The 23812-nt window shown below is 45.3% G+C and overlaps 1 protein-coding gene across 1 annotated transcript; it reads right to left on the bottom strand.

The window, feature by feature from the left end:
• Nucleotides 1–323: 323 nt before the first annotated feature.
• On the bottom strand, nt 324–17066 carry LOC110503195 (P2Y purinoceptor 3). Its single transcript, XM_021581561.2, has 3 exons — nt 16497–17066; nt 1759–2197; nt 324–1562 (listed from the first exon to the last, which is right to left on the bottom strand). The coding sequence occupies exons 2-3, from the start codon at nt 2178–2180 to the stop codon at nt 857–859; spliced, it is 1128 nt and encodes a 375-aa protein (XP_021437236.2). The 5' UTR covers nt 2181–2197; nt 16497–17066; the 3' UTR covers nt 324–856.
• Nucleotides 17067–23812: the final 6746 nt, after the last annotated feature.

Below are 23812 nucleotides of genomic sequence, written 5' to 3' on the forward strand. Positions count from 1 at the left end.
CTGCAAGACAATGCTAGACCTCATGCGGCTGGAGTGTGTCAGCAGTTCCTGCAGGAGGAAGGCATTGATGCTATGGACTGGCCCACCCGTGCTATGGACTGGCCCGGCATGCTCATCGGGAGCACGCCCAGGTGTTGTAGGAAGGTCATACAGGCACGTGGAGGCCACACACACTACTGAGCCTCATTTTGACTTGTTTTAAGGACATTACATCAAAATTGGATCAGCCTGTAGTGTGGTTTTCCACTTTAATTTTGAGTGTGACTCCAAATCCAGACCTCCGTGGGTTGATCAATTTGATTTCCATTGATAATTTTTGTGTGATTTTGTTGTCAGCACATTCAACTATGTAAAGAAAAAAGTATTTAATAAGAATATTTCATTCATTCAGATCTAGGATGTGTTATTTTAGTGTTCCCTTTATTTCTTTGAGCAGTGTATAATGTTTTCTTATATTAGTGTTATACACTGTTAATTATAGGAATTTGTGGTTTGGGGTGGATTATTCCTTTAAGGCCATGGGACATGTAGGTAACACACGCCACCTAGTGGCTCATATAGTAAACAGACATACAGGATGCATTACATAATACTATGGCAACCAAACACAGTGTTGTGGCTGACTACTTCATGCATTTTAGCAAACACACTGGCTTGTTCCCATGCCGGCAGAGCAGAAGTCAATGAGGGTTCTGGATGGGTTCTAAGTACCCGAAACCCATGTATCTAGGTGTAATACAACTGTGGACTATGGATGTATCTCACACACACACACACACACACACACCTTAGTTATTTTGTTTCAAAGTGAGTTTACCATTGAATGAGTTTCGAGTTAAACATGGATTCTAAATAATCAAGGGTTCTTGGTTAGGTTTTTCACTTTCTCACATCTTGGTTCCCGGTCTCTGAGAGTGGTGATCTTGGTGACCAGTATTCTGGTGCTCCTGCGGAACCGCGGCTGTGTGAAATAGAACAGTATAGGATCTAGAACGCTGTTCATGCTGGCGAACGGCCTGGTGCACTTGTAGATCACCGAGAACAGGTTCCGTGTCGCACACGGAGCATCTGGTAAGGTTCGTACCAACAGGTACATGGTTTTAGTAAGGTGGAATGGCAGGAAGCTCACAGCGAACACCGTCACCACAATGATTATCATCTTCACCGCCTTGTCCCGTTTCTCCATTGAGGCGGCCATGTTAACACCCTGATAGGACGGCGGGCGGCAGAGGAGGTGACCCATGCGACAGTAGCACGCCACGATGCCCATAAAAGGCAACAGGAAGCCCAGGCAGGTCAGAGCCATCCCATAGGGGTAGTAGTCAGCCGAGTGCTCCGGTGGACTCAGGTCGTAACAGACGGTGCGGTTGCGTTGTGTTCCTGTGGAGGCGTAGTGGAACGTGGGGGCACAGAGGACGGCGACCACCAGCCACACTCCCCCACAGACCACCCATGCCAGCCTGCGACCCCCCTGCTTGTGCCAGCCGGCCATAGGGTGGCAGATGCCCACGTAGCGCTGGAGGCTGATACAGGTCAGGAACAGGATACTGCCATGCAGGTTACTGTGGAAACAATAAATAATATCTCTGATGTTATAATGACAGGGTTCTCTCTCTACAATACACCTAAAGCTCTCTCCGCAGAAAGGTAACATGCAGTGTATGACTTGTTATTACTTGTAGAACTGTAAGTATGAGTTTTTCAAGTAATCTATAGAACTATGATATGAATAGGTCAGTTAATGAGTAGCTCTACTACCTGTAGAACTGAAAGCGGACCAGTTTGCAGGCCAGCTCTCCAAAGGGCCAGTAGTCATGACTGGCGTAGTTGTAGATGAGCAGAGGTAGTGACATCACATACAGGAAGTCAGCCGTGGCCAGGTTGAGCATGTAGACGTTGCTCCGGGTCAGGTTGGGTCGTGACCTCCAGATCTTCAGGATGACCACTCCATTCAGAGGCAGACCAATCAGGAAGACCACACTGTAGATGGCAGGAAGTAGGAAGCGCTTAAAATCCTCCTTATAGGTGCAGTCTGACCCTGAGACATTGTTGTCGCCCAAGGCGATGAGGTTGTCCTCCGAGTGGGGTTCTGTGTATGGTCCAGAGGAGGAACCTTCTGCTGTGAATGTTCCATTTAGGAACGGTTCCATAGAGAACACTTGTAGAGAGGATATTGACATGGCAACAGCTTCACATTCTGAAACAGGGAAGAGAGGAGTGTGTTAATTGCATCAAAGTTGACAACCCTGCAGTGCTGCGCAATTAACCAATTATTTATTTTGTGGTTGTTAAATAACTAATTGACTGACATCGGTACAATTACTTGAATTCCTTGTAGTTTTTTTTTGTGAGCCCAACGCAACTAATTCACAATATAAATCAAGTCAGGAACTATGTGGAATGCAGGGCTGAAGGGAGTTGTAGTTTTCAACCTAGTTCAGTGCAGAAACATGATCATTAACTACAATGACCATCATCCATTGTGCCCGTTCTTTTAGGCTCAGACAGAGATGCATACACTTTTACGCTATGTTAGGTTAGATACACAGCGTGCTGCCAGCTCTTAGCACTGGCGTCATGAACCCCAAAAATCTGAGGGGGCACAAAGTACATGAGGATGGCTAGGGGAGGTGCTCTGTAGGGGGGCTTGGCCCCCCGTCCGCAAATTGGACCATTTAGGATTTTTCCAAACACCTGAAACACCTTTTTCCTGCAATCTAGAGCCATAAGCATTATGCTTCATTCTATGTCAAAAATATACTTATTTTTCTTTCTTTTTAAAAGAAACTAAACATGTTTCTCTGCATTTCTGATGGGGAAAAAGGAGTGGCTAATAAATCTGACTGCACAGCTGACTGGCTGACTGACTGGCTGACTGGCTGGCTGACTGGCTGGCTGGCTGGCTGACTGGCTGGCTGCAAGTTGAGGAATAATGTGACTAAACTCAACAAAAAGAGGAAGAAACTGTATTCTGAAGCCAAGATCAATGATATAAAGAAAGAACAAATGAAATCAGATGGCTTATTCATCACAAAACCATTTGATGTTGCCAATTACTTTAATGATTACTTCATTGGCAAAGTGGGCAAACTTAGGCAGGAAATGCCAACAAAGAACAGTAAGTCATGGTATTAAAGGTATGAAAAATAACAAATAATGAAAGAAAAGCATTACAAGTTTGAATTTTGTGAAGTTACTGTGGGAGAGGTGGGACAAGTATTTTGATCAGTAATGACAAACCTCCTGGCATTGACAAGTTAGATGGAAAGATACGGAGGATGCTAGCTGTCTCTATAGCCACTCCTATCTGTCATATCTTTAATCTTAGCCTAGAGGAAAGTCTTTGTCCTCAGGCCTGGAGGGAAGCCAAAGTCATTCCACTACCAAAGCGTGGTAAAGCTGCCTTTACTGGTTCTAACAGCAGACCTATCAGCTGCCAGCTCTTAGCAAACCGTTGGGGAAAAAATGGTGTTTGACCAAATACAATGCTATTTCTCTGTAAACAAATTAACAGACTTTCAGCATGCTTATAGAGAAGGGCACACAACTGCACTGACACAAATGACTGGTGATTGGTTGAAAGATATTGATAATAAGAAGATTGTGGGAGCTGTACTGTTAGATTTCAGTGCAGCCTTTGATATTATTGACCATAACCTGTTGTTGAGAAAACTTGTGTTATGGCTTTTGGTACAAATCATTCCCTAAATTGTAGACCTCAGCTGAATCTGGTAATGAATGGTGTGGCAGTTGAATAAATTGAAGGGACTAAATTAGTTAATGTTAATTTAGACTGTGAACTGTCATGATCGAAACACATAGATTCAATGGCTGTGAAGATGGGGAGAGAGAGGTCTGTCTGTAATTAAGAGATGGGGAGAGGTCTGTCTGTAATATAGAGATGGGGAGAGGTCTGTCTGTAATATAGAGATGGGAGAGGTCTGTCTGTAATAAAGAGATGGGGAGAGAGAGGTCTGTCTGTAATTAAGAGATGGGGAGAGAAAGGTCTGTCTGTAATAAAGAGATGGGGAGAAAGAGGTCTGTCTGTAATTAAGAGATGGGGAGAAAGAGGTCTGTCTGTAATTAAGAGATGGGGAGAGAGAGGTCTGTCTGTAATTAAGAGATGGGAGAGAAAGGTCTGTCTGTAATAAAGAGATGGGGAGAGAGAGGTCTGTCTGTAATTAAGAGATGGGAGAGAAAGGTCTGTCTGTAATAAAGAGATGGGGAGAGAGAGGTCTGTCTGTAATTAAGAGATGGGGAGAGAGAGGTCTGTCTGTAATAAAGAGATGGGGAGAGAGAGGTCTGTCTGTAATTAAGAGATGGGGAGAGAGAGGTCTGTCTGTAATTAAGAGATGGGGAGAGAGAGGTCTGTCTGTAATTAAGAGATGGGGAGAGAGAGGTCTGTCTGTAATTAAGAGATGGGGAGAGAGAGGTCTGTCTGTAATTAAGAGATGGGGAGAGAGAGGTCTGTCTGTAATAAAGAGATGGGGAGAGAGAGGTCTGTCTGTAATTAAGAGATGGGGAGAGAGAGGTCTGTCTGTAATTAAGAGATGGGGAGAGAGAGGTCTGTCTGTAATTAAGAGATGGGGAGAGAGGTCTGTCTGTAATAAAGAGATGGGGAGAGAGAGGTCTGTCTGTAATTAAGAGATGGGGAGAGAGAGGTCTGTCTGTAATAAAGAGATGGGGAGAGAGAGGTCTGTCTGTAATTAAGAGATGCTCTGCATTTGACACCACACTCCACAAAGCAAGTCCTGCAGGCTCTAGTTTTATCTAATCTTGATTATTGTCCAGTCGTGTGGTCCAGTGCTGCAAGGAAAGACCTAGTTAAGCTGCAGTTGGCCCAGAACAGAGCGACACGTCTTGTCCTTCATTGTAATCAGAGGGCTGATGTAAATACTATACATGCCAGTCTCTCTTGGCTCAGAGTTAACTAAGGAAAGACTGACTGCATCACTTCTTGTTTTTATAAGAAACATTAATATGCTGGAAAATCCAGTACAGTGTTTAGCAGTGGGAATGCCTGTCTGTCAGCCCCCCACTACCCACTCTTGGATTGTACAGTCGTGGCCAAAACTTTTGGCCACGACCAAAAACATATCCACTGCATTTCAACCCTGCCACAAAAGGACCAGCTGACATCATGTCAGTGATTCTCTCGAGTGTTGACGAGGACAAGGCTGGAGATCACTCTGTCATGCTGACTGAGATCGAATAACAGACTGGAAGCTTCAAAAGGAGGGTGGTGTTTGGAATCATTGTTCTTCCTCTGTCAACCATGGTTACCTGCAAGGAAACACGTGCCGTAATCATTGCTTTGCACAAAAAGGGCTTCACAGGCAAGGATATTGCTGCTAGTAAGATTGCACCTAAATCAACCATTTATCAGATCATCAAGAACTTCAAGGAGAGCGGTTCAATTGCTGTGAAGAAGGCTTCAGGGCGCCCAAGAAAGTCCAAGTGCAAGGACCGTCTCCTAAAGTTGATTCAGCTGCGGGATCTGGGCACCACCAGTACAGAGCTTGCTCAGGAATGGCAGCAGGCAGGTGTGAGTGCATCTACACGCACAGTGAGGCAAAGACTTTTGGAGGATGGCTTGGTGTCAAGAAGGGCAGCAAAGAAGACACTTCTCTCCAGGAAAAACATCAGGGACAGACTGATATTCTGAAAAAGGTACAGGGATTGGCCTGCTGAGGACTGGGGTAAAGTAATTTTCTCTGATGAATCCCCTTTCCGATTGCTTGGTGCTTCCGGAAAAAAGCTTGTCCGGAGAAGACAAGGTGAGCACTACCATCAGTCCTGTGTCATGCCAACAGTAAAGCATCCTGAGACCATTCATGTGTGGGGTTTCTTCTCAGCCAAGGGAGTGGGCCCACTCACAATTTTTCCTAAGAACACAGCCATGAATAAAGAATGGTACCAACACATCATCCGAGAGCAACTTCTCCTACCATCCAGGAACAGTTTGGTGACGAACAATGCCTTTTCCAGCATGGTGGAGTACCTTGCCATAAGGCAAAAGTGATAACTAAGTGGCTCGGGGAACAAAACTTTGATATTTTGGGTCCATGGCCAGGAAACTCACCAGACCTTAATCCCATTGAGAACTTGTGGTCAATCCTCAAGAGGTGGATGGACAAACAAAAACCCACAAATTCTGACAAACTCCAAGCATTGATTTGGCAAGAATGGGCTGCCATCAGTCAGGATGTGGATCAGAAGTTAATTGACAGCATGCCCGGGGGGATTGCAGAGGTCTTGAAAAATAAGGGTCAACAATGCAAATATTGACTCTTTACATCAACTTCATGTAATTGTCAATAAAATCCTTTGACACTTATGAAATGCTTGTAATTATACTTCAGTATTCCATAGTAACATCTGACAAAAATATCTAAAGACACTGAAGCAGCAAACTGTGAAAATTAATATTAGTGTCATTCTCAAACGTTTTGGCCACGACTTTATGTCTGTGGTTTCAAGATCTCTCTCTTATCCTAGCCCCTTCACTAGAGGTCGACCGATTATGATTTTTCAACGCCGATACCAATTATTGGAGGACCAAAAAAAGCTGATACCGATTAAATCGGCCAATTTTTGGGGGGATTTATTTGTAATAATGACAATTACAACAATACTGAATGAACACTTACTTTAACTTAATATAATACAGAAATAAAAAAAATCAATTTAGCCTCAAATAAATAATTAAACATGTTCAATTTGGTTTAAATAATGCAAAAACAAAGTGTTAGAGAAGTAAAAGTGAAATATGTGCCATGTAAAAAAGCTAACGTTTAAGTTCCTTGCTCAGAACATGAGACTTCAATATTCCACGGTAAGAGGGTTTAGGTTGTAGTTAATATAGTATTTATAGGACTATTTCTCTCTATACCATTTGTATTTCATATACCTTTGACAATACTTTAGTATTGCCAGTGTAACAGTATAGCTTCCGTCCCTCTCCTCGCTCCTACCTGGGCTCAAACCAGGAACACATCGACAACAGCCACCCTCGAAGCAGCGTTACCCTTGCAGATCAAGGGGAACAACTACTCCAAGTCTCAGAGCGAGTGATGTTTGAAACGTTATTAGCGCGCACCCCGTTAACTAACTAGCAATTTCACATCGGTTACACCAGCCTAATCTCGGGAGTTGATCGGCTTGAAGTCATAAACAGCGCAATGCTTGAAGCAGAGCGAAAAGCTGCTGGCAAAACGCACGAAAGTGCTGTTTGAATGAATGTTTACGAGCCTGCTGCTGCCTACCATCGCTCAGTCAGACTGCTCTATCAAATCATAGACTTAATTATAATTTAATAACACACAGAAATACAAGCCTTTGGTCATTAATATGGTTGAATAGTGATTATGATTGATTGTTTTTTATAAGATAAGTTTAATGCTAGCTAGCAACTTACCTTGGCTTCTTACTGCATTTGCGTAATAGGCAGGCTCCTCGTGGAGTGCAATGAGAGGCAGGTGGTTAGAGCGTTGGACTAACGTTAGTTAACTGTAAAGTTGCAAGAATGAATCCCGGAGCTGACAAGGTAAAAATCTGTAGTTCTGCCCCAGAACAAGGCAGTTAACCCACTGTTCCCCTGAACAAGGCAGTTACACACTGTTCCTAGGCAGTCATTGAAAATAAGAATGTGTTCTTAACTGACTTGCCTAGTTAAATAAAATGTGTAAAAAACTATATATATATATATATATATATATATATATATATATATATATATATATATATATATATATATATATATATATATATATATATATATATATATATATATATTTTTTTTTTAATCGGTGTCCAAAAATACATATTTCCAATTGTTATGAAAACTTGAAATCGGCCCTAATTAATCAGCCATTCCGATTAATCGGTCGACCTCTACCTCTACCCTTCACCATCAACATCTCTTAACCTAGCCCCTTCACCATCAACATCTCTTATCCTAGCCCCTTTACCATCAACATATCTCTTATCCTAGCCCCTTCACCATCAATGTCTTATCCTAGCCCCTTCACCATCAATGTCTTATCCTAGCCCCTTTACCATCAATGTCTTATCCTAGCCCCTTTACCATCAATGTCTTATCCTAGCCCCTTCACCATCAATGTCTTATCCTAGCCCCTTCACCATCAATGTCTTATCCTAGCCCCTTCACCATCAATGTCTTATCCTAGCCCCTTCACCATCAATGTCTTATCCTAGCCCCTTCACCATCAATGTCTTATCCTAGCCCCTTCACCATCAATGTCTTATCCTAGCCCCTTCACCATCAACATCTCTTATCCTAGCCCCTTCACCATCAACATCAATGTCTTATCCTAGCCCCTTCACCATCAACATCAATGTCTTATCCTAGCCCCTTCACCAGCAACATCAATATCTTATCCTAGCCCCCCACCATCAACATCAATGTCTTATCCTAGCCCCCCACCATCAACATCAATGTCTTATCCTAGCCCCCTCACCATCAATGTCTTATCCTAGCCCCTTCACCATCAATGTCTTATCCTAGCCCCTTCACCATCAATGTCTTATCCTAGCCCCTTCACCATCAACATCTCTTATCCTAGCCCCTTCGCCATCAACATCAATGTCTTATCCTAGCCCCTTCACCATCAACATCAATATCTTATCCTAGCCCCCCACCATCAACATCAATGTCTTATCCTAGCCCCTTCACCATCAACATCAATGTCTTATCCTAGCCCCTTCACCATCAACATCAATGTCTTATCCTAGCCCCTTCACCTTCAACATCAATATCTTCTCCTAGCCCCTTCACCATCAACATCAATATCTTATCCTAGCCCCTTCACCATCAACATCAATATCTTATCCTAGCCCCTTCACCATCAACATCAATATCTTATCCTAGCCCCTTCACCATCAACATCAATATCTTATCCTAGCCCCTTCACCATCAACATCAATATCTTATCCTAGCCCCTTCACCATCAACATCAATATCTTATCCTAGCCCCTTTGCCATCAATATCTTATCCTAGCCCCTTTGCCATCAATATCTTATCCTAGCCCCTTTGCCATCAATATCTTATCCTAGCCCCTTCACCATCAACATCAATATCTTATCCTAGCCCCTTCACCATCAACATCAATATCTTCTCCTAGCCCCTTCACCATCAACATCAATATCTTCTCCTAGCCCCTTCACCATCAACATCAATATCTTATCCTAGCCCCCTCACCATCAATGTCTTATCCTAGCCCCCTCACCATCAATATCTTATCCTAGCCCCTTTGCCATCAATATCTTATCCTAGCCCCCCCACCATCAATATCTTATCCTAGCACCTTCACCATCAACATCAATATCTTATCCTAGCCCCTTTGCCATCAACATCAATATCTTATCCTAGCACCTTCACCATCAACATCAATATCTTATCCTAGCCCCTTTGCCATCAATATCTTATCCTAGCCCCTTCACCATCAACATCAATATCTTATCCTAGCCCCTTCACCATCAATATCTTATCCTAGCCCCTTCACCATCAACATCAATATCTTATCCTAGCCCCTTCACCATCAACATCAATATCTTATCCTAGCCCCTTCACCATCAACATCAATATCTTATCCTAGCCCCTTCACCATCAACATCAATATCTTATCCTAGCCCCTTCACCATCAATATCAATATCTTATCCTAGCCCCTTCACCATCAACATCAATATTTTATCCTAGCCCCTTTACGTCAATCTCTTAACCTCTTCACCATCAACGTCATCATTATCACCCACATCTCTCTCTCAGTCCAAACCACAAGTGGGCAAGTGTTAGATTGCTAGAGCTGACTTCCAAAGCCAATCTCAGACAAACATACTAGGCTTCTATTGTCTGAACAGTGACGCATGGTTTCACAACATTTCATACCAGGAATGACAAGTGAGGGGGATGAAAGGGAGTGCCAATATTCCACATCACAGTGTGTGTGTGTGATTGCTGAAGTACCAGTTTCCTGGCAGCTGATTTAACCCCCCCCCCCCCCATCTCTCACTTTCTCTAGTACGCTGTGAATGTGTGTCATGGCTGAAGTACTCCCTCTCTGTGAATGTGTGTGATGGCTGAAGTACTCCCTCTCTGTGAATGTGTGTGATGGCTGAAGTACTCCCTCTCTGTGTCCTCACCAGCCCCCTGAAGTGCTGCCATGGCCCTGTGGGCAAAGTGTTTGCCCAGCGCCTCTCATGTTATTGGAAAACATCTCGGAGGAGTGTGTGCATTTCCAATATAAAGCTCCAGAGAGCCCACCTAGTGTGTTGGTGTGTCTAATCCAGAGAATGCTCAGGAAGCATAGACAGGTGCAAACTCACACACTGCCGAAGCTGTCAGACACACTTCACGTGTGGAGATCACACACCCAGGCACACGCAGTAACCACACACACTTATTTATGAACTGCACGAGCAGGTGACCAAAACCAGACACATCAGATATATCAACAAGATAACATTAAGCCTCATCTTCCATGTGCTCTTTCTCGTGCACAGTGATTACACACACAATAATGAAATTGTCTGATTAAATCCCTGACCATTTTTATTTATTTTATTTATTTTACCTTTATTTAACCAGGCAAGTCAGTTAAGAACAAATTCTTATTTTCAATGACGGCCTGGGAACAGTGGGTTAACTGCCTGTTCAGGGGCAGAACGACAGATTTGTACCTTGTCAGCTCGGGGGTTTGAACTCACAACCTTCCGGTTACTAGTCCAACGCTCTAACCACTAGGCTACCCTGCCGCCCCGACCATGCGAGGAAGGCATCTTTTCCTCAGCCTAATCAATGACTAATGCTGCTGTCTCCTCTTCAGTCTGGGATTTTACTGGATGGATGAGGGGGCGGTCGCCCTGTCTACAGCTCTGAGACACACACACACACACACACACACACACACCTGGTTTAATCAATTTGAATCATCAATCAATCTGGACAGACGTCGTAACCTTAGAAACAAACCCCATCAATCAATCTCAGGACAGACGAGGTATAACTCTAAAATAGACATACAGGAAAAAGTGGAAGTTACCAGGGTTTATTTCTAACCCAAATCGGACCCTCACCTAACCCATCGGGGGACACCAACACTTCAAGATAACAAGTTGTGTCCAGATTTCTGTGTGCTACTGTGGGTCAATATTACAACAAACAACACCTACCATTACGGATTACTGTCATCAGAGCTGGCTTCTCCCCCTGGGATGATACAGTTAGGGGGAACAGCTAGGGGGGGAAACAGCTAGGGGGGGAGGGGGACAGCTAGGGGTGGAACAGCTAGGGGGGGAACAGCTGGGGGGGGGGGGGGCAGCTAGGGGGGGAACAGCTGGGGGGGAGGGGGACAGCTAGGGGTGGAACAGCTAGGGGGGGAACAGCTGGGGGGGGGACAGCTAGGGGGGGGACAGCTGGGGGGGGACAGCTAGGGGGGGAACAGCTGGGGGGGGGACAGCTAGGGGGGGAACAGCTAGGGGGGGAACAGCTAGGGGGGGGGCAGCTAGGGGGGAAACAGCTAGGGGGGAGACAGCTAGGGGGGGGGCACAGCTAGGGGGGGGACAGCTAGGGGGGGAACAGCTAGGGGGGGGAAACAGCTAGGGGGGGGAAACAGCTAGGGGGGGGAAACAGCTAGGGGGGGGAAACAGCTAGGGGGGGAAACAGCTAGGGGGGGGAAACAGCTAGGGGGGGAAACAGCTGGGGGGAAAACAGCTGGGGGGAAAACAGCTGGGGGGGGGACAGCTAGGGGGGGACAGCTAGGGGGGGAAACAGCTAGGGGGGGGACAGCTAGGGGGGGAAACAGCTAGGGGGGGAAACAGCTAGGGGGGGAAACAGCTAGGGGGGGAAACAGCTAGGGGGGGAAACAGCTAGGGGGGGAAACAGCTGGGGGGGGGGGACAGCTGGGGGGGGACAGCTGGGGGGGGACAGCTGGGGGGGGAAACAGCTAGGCGGGGAAACAGCTAGGGGGGGAAACAGCTAGGGGGGGGCAGCTGGGGGGGAAAACAGCTGGGGGGCACAGCTAGGGGGGGGCAGCTAGGGGGGGGGGCAGCTAGGGGGGAACAGCTACGGGGGAACAGCTAGGGGGGGACAGCTAGGCGGGGGGACAGCTAGGGGAGACAGCTAGGGGGGGAAACAGCTAGGGGGGGAAACAGCTAGGGGGGGAAACAGCTGGGGGGGGAAACAGCTGGGGGGGGAAACAGCTAGGGGGGGGGAGCTAGGGGGGGAAACAGCTAGGGGGGGAAACAGCTAGGGGGGGGAACAGCTAGGGGGGGAACAGCTGGGGGGGAACAGCTAGGGGGGGAAACAGCTAGGGGGGGAAACAGCTAGGGGGGGAAACAGCTAGGGGGGGAAACAGCTAAGGGGGGGAAACAGCTAAGGGGGGGAAACGGCTAGGGGGGGAAACGGCTAGGGGGGGGAAACAGCTAGAGGGGGGAAACAGCTAGGGGGGAAACAGCTAGGGGGGAAACAGCTAGGGGGGAAACAGCTAGGGGGGAAACAGCTAGGGGGGAAACAGCTAGGGGGGGAAACAGCTAGGGGGGGAAACAGCTAGGGGGGGGAAACAGCTGGGGGGGGAACAGCTGGGGGGGAAACAGCTGGGGGGGGAAACAGCTGGGGGGGGAAACAGCTGGGGGGGGAAACAGCTGGGGGGGGAAACAGCTGGGGGGGAAACAGCTGGGGGGGAAACAGCTGGGGGGGAAACAGCTAGGGGGGAAACAGCTAGGGGGGAAACAGCTAGGGGGGAAACAGCTAGGGGGGAAACAGCTAGGGGGGAAACAGCTAGGGGGGGAAACAGCTAGGGGGGGACAGCTAGGGGGGGGAAACAGCTGGGGGGGGAAACAGCTGGGGGGGAAACAGCTGGGGGGGGAAACAGCTGGGGGGGGAAACAGCTGGGGGGGGAAACAGCTGGGGGGGGAAACAGCTGGGGGGGGAAACAGCTGGGGGGGGAAACAGCTGGGGGGGGGAAACAGCTGGGGGGGGGAAACAGCTGGGGGGGGGAAACAGCTGGGGGGGGAACAGCTGGGGGGGGAAACAGCTGGGGGGGGAAACAGCTGGGGGGGGAAACAGCTGGGGGGGGGAAACAGCTAGGGGGAGAAACAGCTAGGGGGAGAAACAGCTAGGGGGAGAAACAGCTAGGGGGAGAAACAGCTAGGGGGGGAAACAGCTAGGGGGGGAAACAGCTAGGGGGGGAAACAGCTAGGGGGGGAAACAGCTAGGGGGGGAAACAGCTAGGGGGGGAAACAGCTAGGGGGGGAAACAGCTAGGGGGGGAACAGCTAGGGGGGGAAACAGCTGGGGGGGAAACAGCTAGGGGGGAAACAGCTAAGGGGGGTCACAGCTAGGGGGGAGGGGGACAGCTAGGGGGGGGCAGCTAGGGGGGAAACAGCTAGGGGGGGAAACAGCTGGGGGGGACGACAGCTAGGGGGGGAAACAGCTGGGGGGGGGACAGCTAGGGGGGGGGGACAGCTAGGGGGGGAAACAGCTAGGGGGGAAACAGCTAGGGGGGAAACAGCTAGGGGGGAAACAGCTGGGGGGGGACAGCTAGGGGGGGACAGCTAGGGGGGGACAGCTAGGGGGGGGACAGCTAGGGGGGGGACAGCTGGGGGGGGGACAGCTAGGGGGGGAAACAGCTAGGGGGGGAAACAGCTAGGGGGGGAAACAGCTAGGGGGGGGACAGCTAGGGGGGGGACAGCTAGGGGGGGGGAACAGCTAGGGGGGGGAACAGCTAGGGGGGGGGAACAGCTAGGGGGGGGACAGCTAGGGGGGGTAACAGCTAGGGGGGGAACAGCTAGGGGGGGAACAGCTAGGGGGGGAACAGCTAGGGGGGGAACCAACACTAGGGGGAACCAACACTAGGGGGGAACCAACACTAGGGGGGATCCAACACTAGGGGGGATCCAACACTAGGGGGGAACCAACACTAGGGGGGGGGGACATGGAGTGACTGGAAAGAGGCTAAAAAGCTGATCTGATGCACAGAAGCAGCAGTCTGCGCTGCTAAGCGTCCTGACACCGGTCTGCGCTGCTAAGCGTCCTGACACCGGTCTGCGCTGCTAAGAGTCCTGACACCGGTCTGCTCTGCTAAGCGCCCTGACACCGGTCTGCTCTGCTAAGCGTCCTGACACCGGTCTGCGCTGCTAAGCGCCCTGACACCGGTCTGCTCTGCTAAGCGTCCTGACACCGGTCTGCGCTGCTAAGCGTCCTGACACCGGTCTGCTCTGCTAAGCGTCCTGACACCGGTCTGCTCTGCTAAGCGCCCTGACACCGGTCTGCTCTGCTAAGCGTCCTGACACCGGTCTGCGCTGCTAAGTGCAACATCAAGCTATCTGATGTCATAGCTAGTAGACCAGCTTATTCAGCAGCTAGCTCAATACCAATTCTTCAAACTACTTATTCGTTAAGTACTGTAGCTCAATATCAATTCTACAAACTACTTATTTTTAGTCTCCAAACCCCTACAGTCTTACAGCTCCTGACTTTCAGTTACACCCAAAAGGAGATCCTACAGGGGTGTTTCGGCACTTCTGCTCTGAAGAGCCTCTCTAGTGCATCGTCAAGGGGTTTGTACAGACACCTCTGTCACCGAGGCAGAAGTTGTCATGGTTTCGCAAGGCGAGGAGGAAGTGAATGTGCAGCTGGTGAAAGGACCGTTATTAAAACTACAGAGACATGCAGGACAGTTAACTCTGACCAATAAAGGAAAGTGAAAGGGGGATACCTTGTCAGTTGTCCAGCAGAATGCCTTCAACTGAAATGTGTCTTCCCTCTGAATCAGAGAGGTGAGGGGGGCTGCCTTAAATCGACATCCACGTCTTTGGCACCCGGGGGACAGTGGGTTAACTGCCCGGGGGACAGTGGGTTAACTGCCCGGGGGACAGTGGGTTAACTGCCCGGGGGACAGTGGGTTAACTGCCTTGCTCAGGAAACCATGTTAATGGATGGTATTGTTATTCCTCACCAGGTCTCAAAGCACTTTAATATGAAGGGGGGGGAACTCCTCAAATCCACCATCTGTAGCAACGGCACCAACCTGTATAGTCCATCCATGCCTGACTGAACGTTACCCCCCCCCCCCCCATCAGACCAGGAGAGAAGCAGTTAACATAGAATACACACTGCTTCTCAATCTCCCTCCATCCTCTATGTCAACTATGTCTGTGCCAGTGGAGACAGAGAAAGCACCCACAGGACCCTGACTAATGTCCGGTGTGGTCCGACCCAACAGGACTTTTACTGGAAACACAGCTGTGGTCACTATACACATATGATGTTTTCCATCACAAAAGATACACACACAGGTGCACACAGACAGACACACACAGGTGTACACAGACAGACACACACAGGTGTACACAGACAGACACACACAGGTGTACACAGACAGACACACACAGGTGTACACAGACAGACAGACACTATTCTGCTGTGAGGTGTTAAAGAGAACGCCGTCATAGCACCAGCTGTATATCACTCATCGGCCATGTGTTTTTATAAATAATTAGCAGGTTTTCCCCTAGGAGTTTATTCAGCAGCGGAGGAAGAGTTAGCAGGAGTCCATGATAAATGTCACTGCTAAATGCATATAGGGGAAATGGGAAACAATGAGTAGCCTAAACATGTCTGGGAAGGAAGGTAGAGCTAGAGCTATGGAAAGCTATAAAACTGAGTGGGTACTGTACTCTATATGCACAACATAGTGCTTGCTGTTTCTAATAAAAAATATTATTGAATCTCAAACAACGTGTGTGTGTACTTGAGGAAAGAGTAACTCAAAGGGTTGGCTTTATCAACACACTGCTCTAAAGCGCACCACCAAAAGACGACTTCCTGTTTATCCAAATTACAGCAACAGGACTACAAATTCCCAACCATTCATCATGACACAGTGAAGGTTATTGAATAGCAATATTAGGACACCTGGTGTTGTTGACACGTGAAGACAGGTTAAAATTGCTATACGTTTTAAAGGGGGGAATCTGCAGATCAAACAATAACATAGAAGTTACCATGCCACTGTTTGGGTAAACAACTGAGGGATAGGACTGGACAAATGTATCCACTCTCAAATTCACAAAGTTATGGATGAAAGGACTGACCAACAATGAAACAAGATTCTAGTTTTAAATCGTGTTATGGGGCGATACAGTATTGGTTTACATTACTTTATTTACAAACAATGGAGTAAAATAAGTATAAGCTATCAATTATATTCTTCAAGAATTAATGAGTATATTTCATGATCATTTTTTAAATTCGATCTCAACACCCCCCCCCCCCCCCCCCCCCCCCCCCTTTAAGGTAATTAACTCATGCCTAAAAAAATTGACTCGAAGATTTTATCATATTTAATTCGGAGAGCCATTGCCAACATGATGTACATTATATGGAAACATGTTTCAGACTACTATGGTATAATGACTATACAATGTGCCAATTAAGTTATTTAAAGTCGTCTGCATTTGAAATTGTAACTCTTACCTCTGCAGCTGCGACAAAAAATATCGACTTTCTCTGTAGCTGTCAACAAGTGGGAGATCCAACCCTGCGGAGGTGCCTCAATCTACCTCGTGTTTGACCAGGCAGTCGCCTAGTAGCCCAAACAAAGAAGTACTTTCATGAAAAAAAGTAGTAAGCCAATCAATAGAGATCCTTCATAAAGTCCGACTGATTTTCATGTTTTCCGCAGCACAAAAGAGCATGATATTAATGGCATTTGGCAGATTCGAGTATGATGAGCCGCGCGGCACCGGTCTATCAGGCCCGTGACTTGAACTGGCTAAACCACGGAGGGAGGAGCACCGTCTCAACTCAAACAGTAATCTTCGCCGCTCGGTCATGCTGTCAACAAGGCAGCATTGTGCATCGTCCAGAAACATACATCTCCTTTCCTTAAAATATATACGTTTGAATTTTCGAACTACTTTTCATTGGGAAGGCAGATAAAGAGTGTTTGTCAAAAGCAATCACTTTTGCATGTGGAAACAGAATCCAACTCATTACTCCGTGCTAATGACGTTACATGTGTCTTGAACAAGGAACCTTGCTCACACCCAGTAGGCAGCCCAGTGGGGTAGTGGAGGGTATACGCCATATACCCTCTTATTTTTCAGTGGGCATTGCTTATACTCACTTCTTAATTAATCCCCACCGACACGTTTAGAAAATAATTACCTTCACGTTTCTATGGTGGGAGTTTAGAACCACCGATAATCAAACAGTAGCGCCACGTGCCTGCACAGGTCAATTAAAGGGTAACCATTCTCAAAAATCAACATTTTATTAGATTTCTAAAGTGGTCTCCTGGTGTGGTTTAAGCATTGTTATGGACTTAGAACATATAATTGTTTTGTTTAGCTGTTAAAAAAAAAAGTGTGACTTTGAGAACGAAAAACAGAAAAAAAATAGTGAAACATCTGAAACTGGTGAATTTCTGACTCAGTTGATCTGTTTCAATAGTAGTCCTACTGTTAGCCTAATGAACAGAACAGCTTGGGTTGGCCTGACTGAAAGACCAATATGGGATTTATCATTTTGGATAATTCAGTGTTCAGTTCAGTGTTAATTCAGTGTATGTCAAATGCACAATAGGTTGAATGGTGAGTTTATGATGTGGATCATTTCACAGTGGTTTCAGAGTCCTGCAATATCGACCCAATGACACCAATATTTGTGTAAACTCTGCATAGTTGTGTTCTGTAGGTGTCACTGAGTAAACTGATACCCCCATATCATTGGTGCACCCTCCATAGGTAAGGCTGAACAGTGCATACACAGTGTATATATGTACTGTATGAATGCATTTGTGCAGTCTAATAAATACACAGTGTTATTAGAACGATTTTTTGTTGCTGTTTGTAAAAATGTATATTTAAAAAACTTTAAGTTATATAAACAACATTCCAACCTTTTTTTTTTTTAGCATTGTCTCGTCCAAACATGGCATTATTCCACTATTTGTATCTGTTTCTATCAGTTTTAATAGGGGACTTTTATTTTGAAGGCAAACTGTAAATTCCACTATTGTGACTATTCCTTATTGTGGCTAGCTTCCCACAGGTGTGCTCTGCTTGTATCAATTTCTCACAAGAAGTAGAGTTCACGCGTAAAAAGGAGGGGGAGGGCTGTCACACTGTAAGACTTTTCTGCAATTTCAACAGTAAAACACTAGAATGCACGATCAAATATCAAAAAATGAATTTAACATTAATGCTGTAGGTTGCACTGCAGCTACTCTGCTGCCAGCATAATGCTGTAAATATAAAGTGCAGAAGATGATGGATGAGCTTCATCACGTTCTCTCCAGAGGGAAAACAATCAAAATAATACAACACGCCTCTGGTCCTGCCTCAACTTTTATGACCTTTTTTTTATAGAATCTGCCAATACTGAAGCCTGGCTGCTGTTCAGGATCCAGTAGCCTTGAAGAAATATGTCCTCAACTGAAATATAGCTTAGCCCACTGTATGTCCTCAATGAACACCCTTCTGCATCAAGTTATATCATGTTTGAATAAAATGCACATTTCACGTCGTCTGCTAAATGAATGAAGGAATAATAAATAAACAAACAGATGACTACATAAATATATACAGCATTTCAATGTGAATTTCATGTCCTGCACCAACAACGGCATCATGTGAATGAAGAAATGAATGTAAAACATCTTGATAGAGATGGTTAACCCAGAGCACAATAACATAATAATAAAATGAACTAACAGTCTTGCCGTAGTTGCATTAACGCTGACACTTGTACTGTTCTCACTAGAGGTCGACCGATTATGATTTTTTTTAGCGCTGATACCGATGCCGATTATTGGAGGACCAGGACAATTACAACAATACTGAATTAACAATGAACACATTTATTTTAACTTCATATAATACATACATAAAAATTCATTTAGTCTCAAATAAATAATGAAAGATGCTCAATTTGGTTTAAATAATGCAAAAACAACTTTTTTTTTTTGCACGCCCAATTTTTCAGTTTTTGATTTGTTAAAAAAGTTTGAAATGTCCAATAAATGTTGTTCCACTTCATGATTGTGTCCCACTTGTTGTTGATTCTTCACAAAAAAATACAGTTTTATATCTTTATGTTTGAAGCCTGAAATGTGGCAAAAGGTCGCAAAGTTCAAGGGGGCCGAATACTTTCGCAAGGCACTGTATGTATAATTGGACCAAGGCGCAGCGTGAGTAGAGTTCCACATTTTAATGATAGTGAAACTCCCAAAACAACAAAGATATAACGATCGTGAAATACGTAGCGCACATTGGCACTCATATAAAACAATATCCCACATAGCAGGTGGGAAAAAGGACACACTAAGTATGATCCCCAATTAGAGGTAACGATTATCAGCTGCCTCCAATTGGGAACCATACACACACACCAACATAGAAATATAATACTGTCATGACGTTGCCCTCTTTGGGTACAGCGAGCACCACTTATTAATTGGAATTATACTGGAATTATACTGGAATTATCACTGGAAGCTCTGAACTGTGAACCGTCACTGGAGACTCCGGACTGTATACACGCACTGGTGGACGAGTGTCCACCAGTCCGGGAGCCGGCACAAGACGTACCGGGCTGGGGAGGCACACTGGAGGCCTGGTGCGTAGAGCCGGCACAGGTTGCACCGGACTGATGACACGCTCCTCAAAACGCCTGCGCTGCAGCATACTCCTAGCCAACATCGCTCTCCGATATCTCTCTCCGATATCCCTCCTCAAACTGCTCCAACGACTCCCAGATGTTCTCTGGCTCTCTCCTCGGCTGACCACCCCTTGTGCCCCCCCCAAAAAACTTGGGGTTGCCCTTGGGCTGTTTGTGGCTGCGGACCCCGGCGTCTTCGCTGTCCTCCTTTACTCCTCGGCGACTCCCGCAAAAGGAAGGGTCTCGCATCCACCTAGTATCTCTTCCCATGTCCAACTCTCCCTCACCTCCTGGGCACGCTGCTTGGCCCTGTTTTGGTGGGATATTCTGTCACGAACGTCGTATGAATAATTGGACCAAGGCGCAGCGTGAGTATAGTTTCACATTTTAATGACAGTGACACAATTCCCCTCGTTAATATTGCCTGCTAACATGAATTTCTTTTAACTAAATATGCCGGTTTAAAAAAATACACTTCTGTGTATTTATTTCAAGAAAGGCATTGATGTTTATGGTTAGGTACATTTGTGCAACGATTGTGATTTTTTTCGCAAATGCGCTTTTGTTAAATCATCACCCGTTTGGCGAAGTAGGCTGTGGTTCGATGAAAAATTAACAGGCACCGCATTGATTATATGCAACGCAAGACAAGCTAGTTAACCTAGTAATATCATCAACCATGTCTAGTTAACTAGTGATTATGTGAAGATTGATTGTTTTTTGTATGATAAGTTTAATGCTAGCTAGCAACTTACCTTGGCTCCTGGCTGCACTCACGCAACAGGTGGTCAGCCTGCCACGCAGTTTCCTCGTGGAGTGCAATGTAATCGCCCATAATCGAAGTCCAAAAATGCTAATTACTGATTGTTATGAAAACTTAAAATCGGCCCTAATTAATCGGTCATCCTCTTGTTCTCACTAACACTATACTTTAGAGAGAGAGCTACTTTATTGAGGAAAGTTTTACTTGCTACGACTGTGATATACAGTGCATTCGGAAAGCATTCAGACCCCTTGACTTTTTCCATATTTTTTTTCTTCGGTACAGTCTTATTCTGAAATGTATTTAGTTACATTCAATCTACACATATTAGCCCATAATGACCAAGCAAAAACTTTTTTTTAAATGTTTTTATAAATTCTACTAAGCTAAGAAGCTTAGCCAAGGATAATTTAGCTTTTTGATTTTGAATTTTAAGACCACTTTAAGTATACAAAATATATTTACAAATATGATTTGATTAACATTTGTTTTGACCTTACTGCCATTAGCCCATACAAACACATTGAATAACAGATAGCCCCCCCCCCCCAAAAAAAACAAGTTTGTTTGTTCTGAAGTGTCTGTCCTATATATCTGAGAGATATAAGAAAGATCAGGAAATATTTATATCATTTTTGTATTTAACCCCTTATTTTCGGCATTAAACAATCTCCATATATATCATCCATATATATCATCCATATATTTTTTCAACTGGTACCAGGGGATCTTCAGACGAGTCTTGTGAGGCCTGTCGTTATCCTAGAACAAAACAATTGAGTCTCACCTTTCCACATATTAGTGTCACTGTTCTGACGCTACAGACAGAAGTTGGCAGATGGGATGTACCGACTTCAGACGAGTCCCAAGACACTTGTGAGGTGGTCGTAGAGCAAAATGGAGAAAACCATCATGTCTGTGAGCGCTTCATCTTTCCACAAAGGGGTCATAACAGTTTGTATTTGGGATGTCTCATGGTTTGACAAACACCGCTCTAGCTCTGTCACCTTTCACCTCAGATGCAGACGTCCGACATCAGCTGATGTGGTGGACTGAGACGCATCCAACGCAAAAACACCGATATCTCTACCTTAAACGGACAGATTTTGATGTGGGTTTTGTTATTATGCTAATCACATGTCCGCGGGGGCGCAGACATCGACCTTAGAGGATAAGATGGATGCACTAACTGTAAATTGCTCTGGATAAGAGCGTCTGTTAAAGGACTAAAATGTAAATGTAACTCTCACACCCTGATCCAAAAGGATCACTTAGAGGAGCTGGTCTCCCAGGGGAGGATTCTTGAGAAACCCTGGAAGATTATCATGTTGTTCTCTCATAATAACCCTTTGCATTTAAATGTTGTGACACTGGGTGACAAATCTTTCCACTTGTTCCCTGAAAGATGAGATGATATGTCTGTAGCCTGTTCCGACAGAAACTCTGTCCTTCATGAAATAAGAGGTGGTACTGTTAGTCAGAAGAGACTGCCTAGTGTAGCCTGTTTGTCAGATAGAAATAATAGATAATACACACAATATACAGTACCAGTCCAAAGTTTGGACACACTTACTCATTCCAGGGTTTTTCTTTACTTTGACTATTTTCTACATTGTAGAATAACAGTGAAGACATCAAAACTATGAAATAACACATACGGAATCATGTAGTAAGCAAAAAAAGTATTAAACAAATATATTTTATATTTGTATTTGAGATTCTTCAAAGTAGCCACCCTTAGCCTTGATCACAGCTTTGCACACTCTTGGCATTCTCTCAACCAGCCTAAATGCTTCACAGAGTTCAAGTAACAGACACTCTCAACATCAACTGTTCAGAGGAGACTGCGTGAATCAGGCATTCATGATCGAATTGCTGTAAAGAAACCAATACTACAGGACACCAATAATAAGAAGAGACTTGCTTGGACCAAGAATCACGAGCAATGAATATTAGACTGGTGGAAATCTGTCCTTTAGTCTGATAACTCAAAATTTGAGATTTTTGGTTGCAACCTGTGTCTTTGTGAGATACAGAGTAGGTGAACGGATGATCTCTGCATGTGTGGTTCCCACCATGAAGCATGGAGGAGGAGGTGTGATGGTGTGGGGGTGTTTTGCTGGTGACACTGTCTGTGATTTATTTAGAATTCAAGGCACACTTAACCAGCATGGCTACCACAGCATTCTACAGTTATACGCCATCTCATGTGGTTTGGGCTTAGTGGGACTATCATTTGTTTTTCAACAGGACAATGACCCAAAACACACCTCCAGGATGTATAAGGGCTATTTGACTAAGAAGGAGAGTGATGGAGTGCTGCATCAGATGACCTGGCCTCCACAATCACCTGACCTCAACCCAATTGTGATGGTTTGGGATGAGTTGGACCGCAGAGTGAAGGAAAAGCAGCCAACAAGTGCTCAGCATATGTGGGAACTCCTTCAAGACTGTTGGAAAAACATTCCAGGTGTTTACGCTTTTTTGGTTACTATATGATTCCATGTGTGTTATTTCATAGTTTTGATGTCTTCACTATTATTCTACAATGTAGAAAATAGTTTTAAAAAAGAAAGAAAAACCCTTGAATGAGTAGGTGTGTCCAAACTGTTGACTGGCACTGTTTACATATGTCACAGCACAGGGGAAAACCAACCAATAATACCTCATACAATGATAATGACAGAGCGACACAGAGGTGACTACATAGAACCCAGTCATCAACATTAGAGGATTTACAATATTCTGTATTCATTCCCAGAGTGAGGAGTGAGTGTGTGCAGGACTGGCTGTGTGTGTGTCTGGTAACAGTTGCCTCTCTGTCTACTACTCCTTTCAGAGTGTAAATAGTTACCTGATGCACCAACAAAAAAAATCTGTATCTTTCCCCCTCTAACTGCTTCAGCCTGTTCAGACAGAAACTCTGTCCATCCTGGGTATCACTTACAGATTTTTGGCTAAATAGTCCATGGTATGTCAGATAGTATTGATTAAATGAGATATAACTGATTCCCCTCCTTTCATCCTCCTCTTTACAATATTTCAACAGTAACCAGGGAGAAGTGTCATTGATTTGAATGGGATCCAAATATTGATCATAACAAACTGTTAGGCAATCAATCAAAACAGCCTAAAATAAATATATGTTGAATGTATGATACATGATATACATACCTCATCACAACAACAACCACTGCAAAGTCTTCAGAACGAACACATTCTATGGATTCTAGTGTTAGAGTTGATTGAAAGATCCCAGAGTAGTTTGGTTTATTTTCATTGCAGTTGCACAAGTTTTGTAGGTACAGGCTCAAGCACATCCGGACGCTGCATGTGTGTGGGGTTGTGTGAGTTGTGTTTGTGAGGT

This window comes from Oncorhynchus mykiss, chromosome 24 (assembly GCF_013265735.2).
Source record: "Oncorhynchus mykiss isolate Arlee chromosome 24, USDA_OmykA_1.1, whole genome shotgun sequence".
Taxonomy (NCBI): domain Eukaryota; kingdom Metazoa; phylum Chordata; class Actinopteri; order Salmoniformes; family Salmonidae; genus Oncorhynchus; species Oncorhynchus mykiss.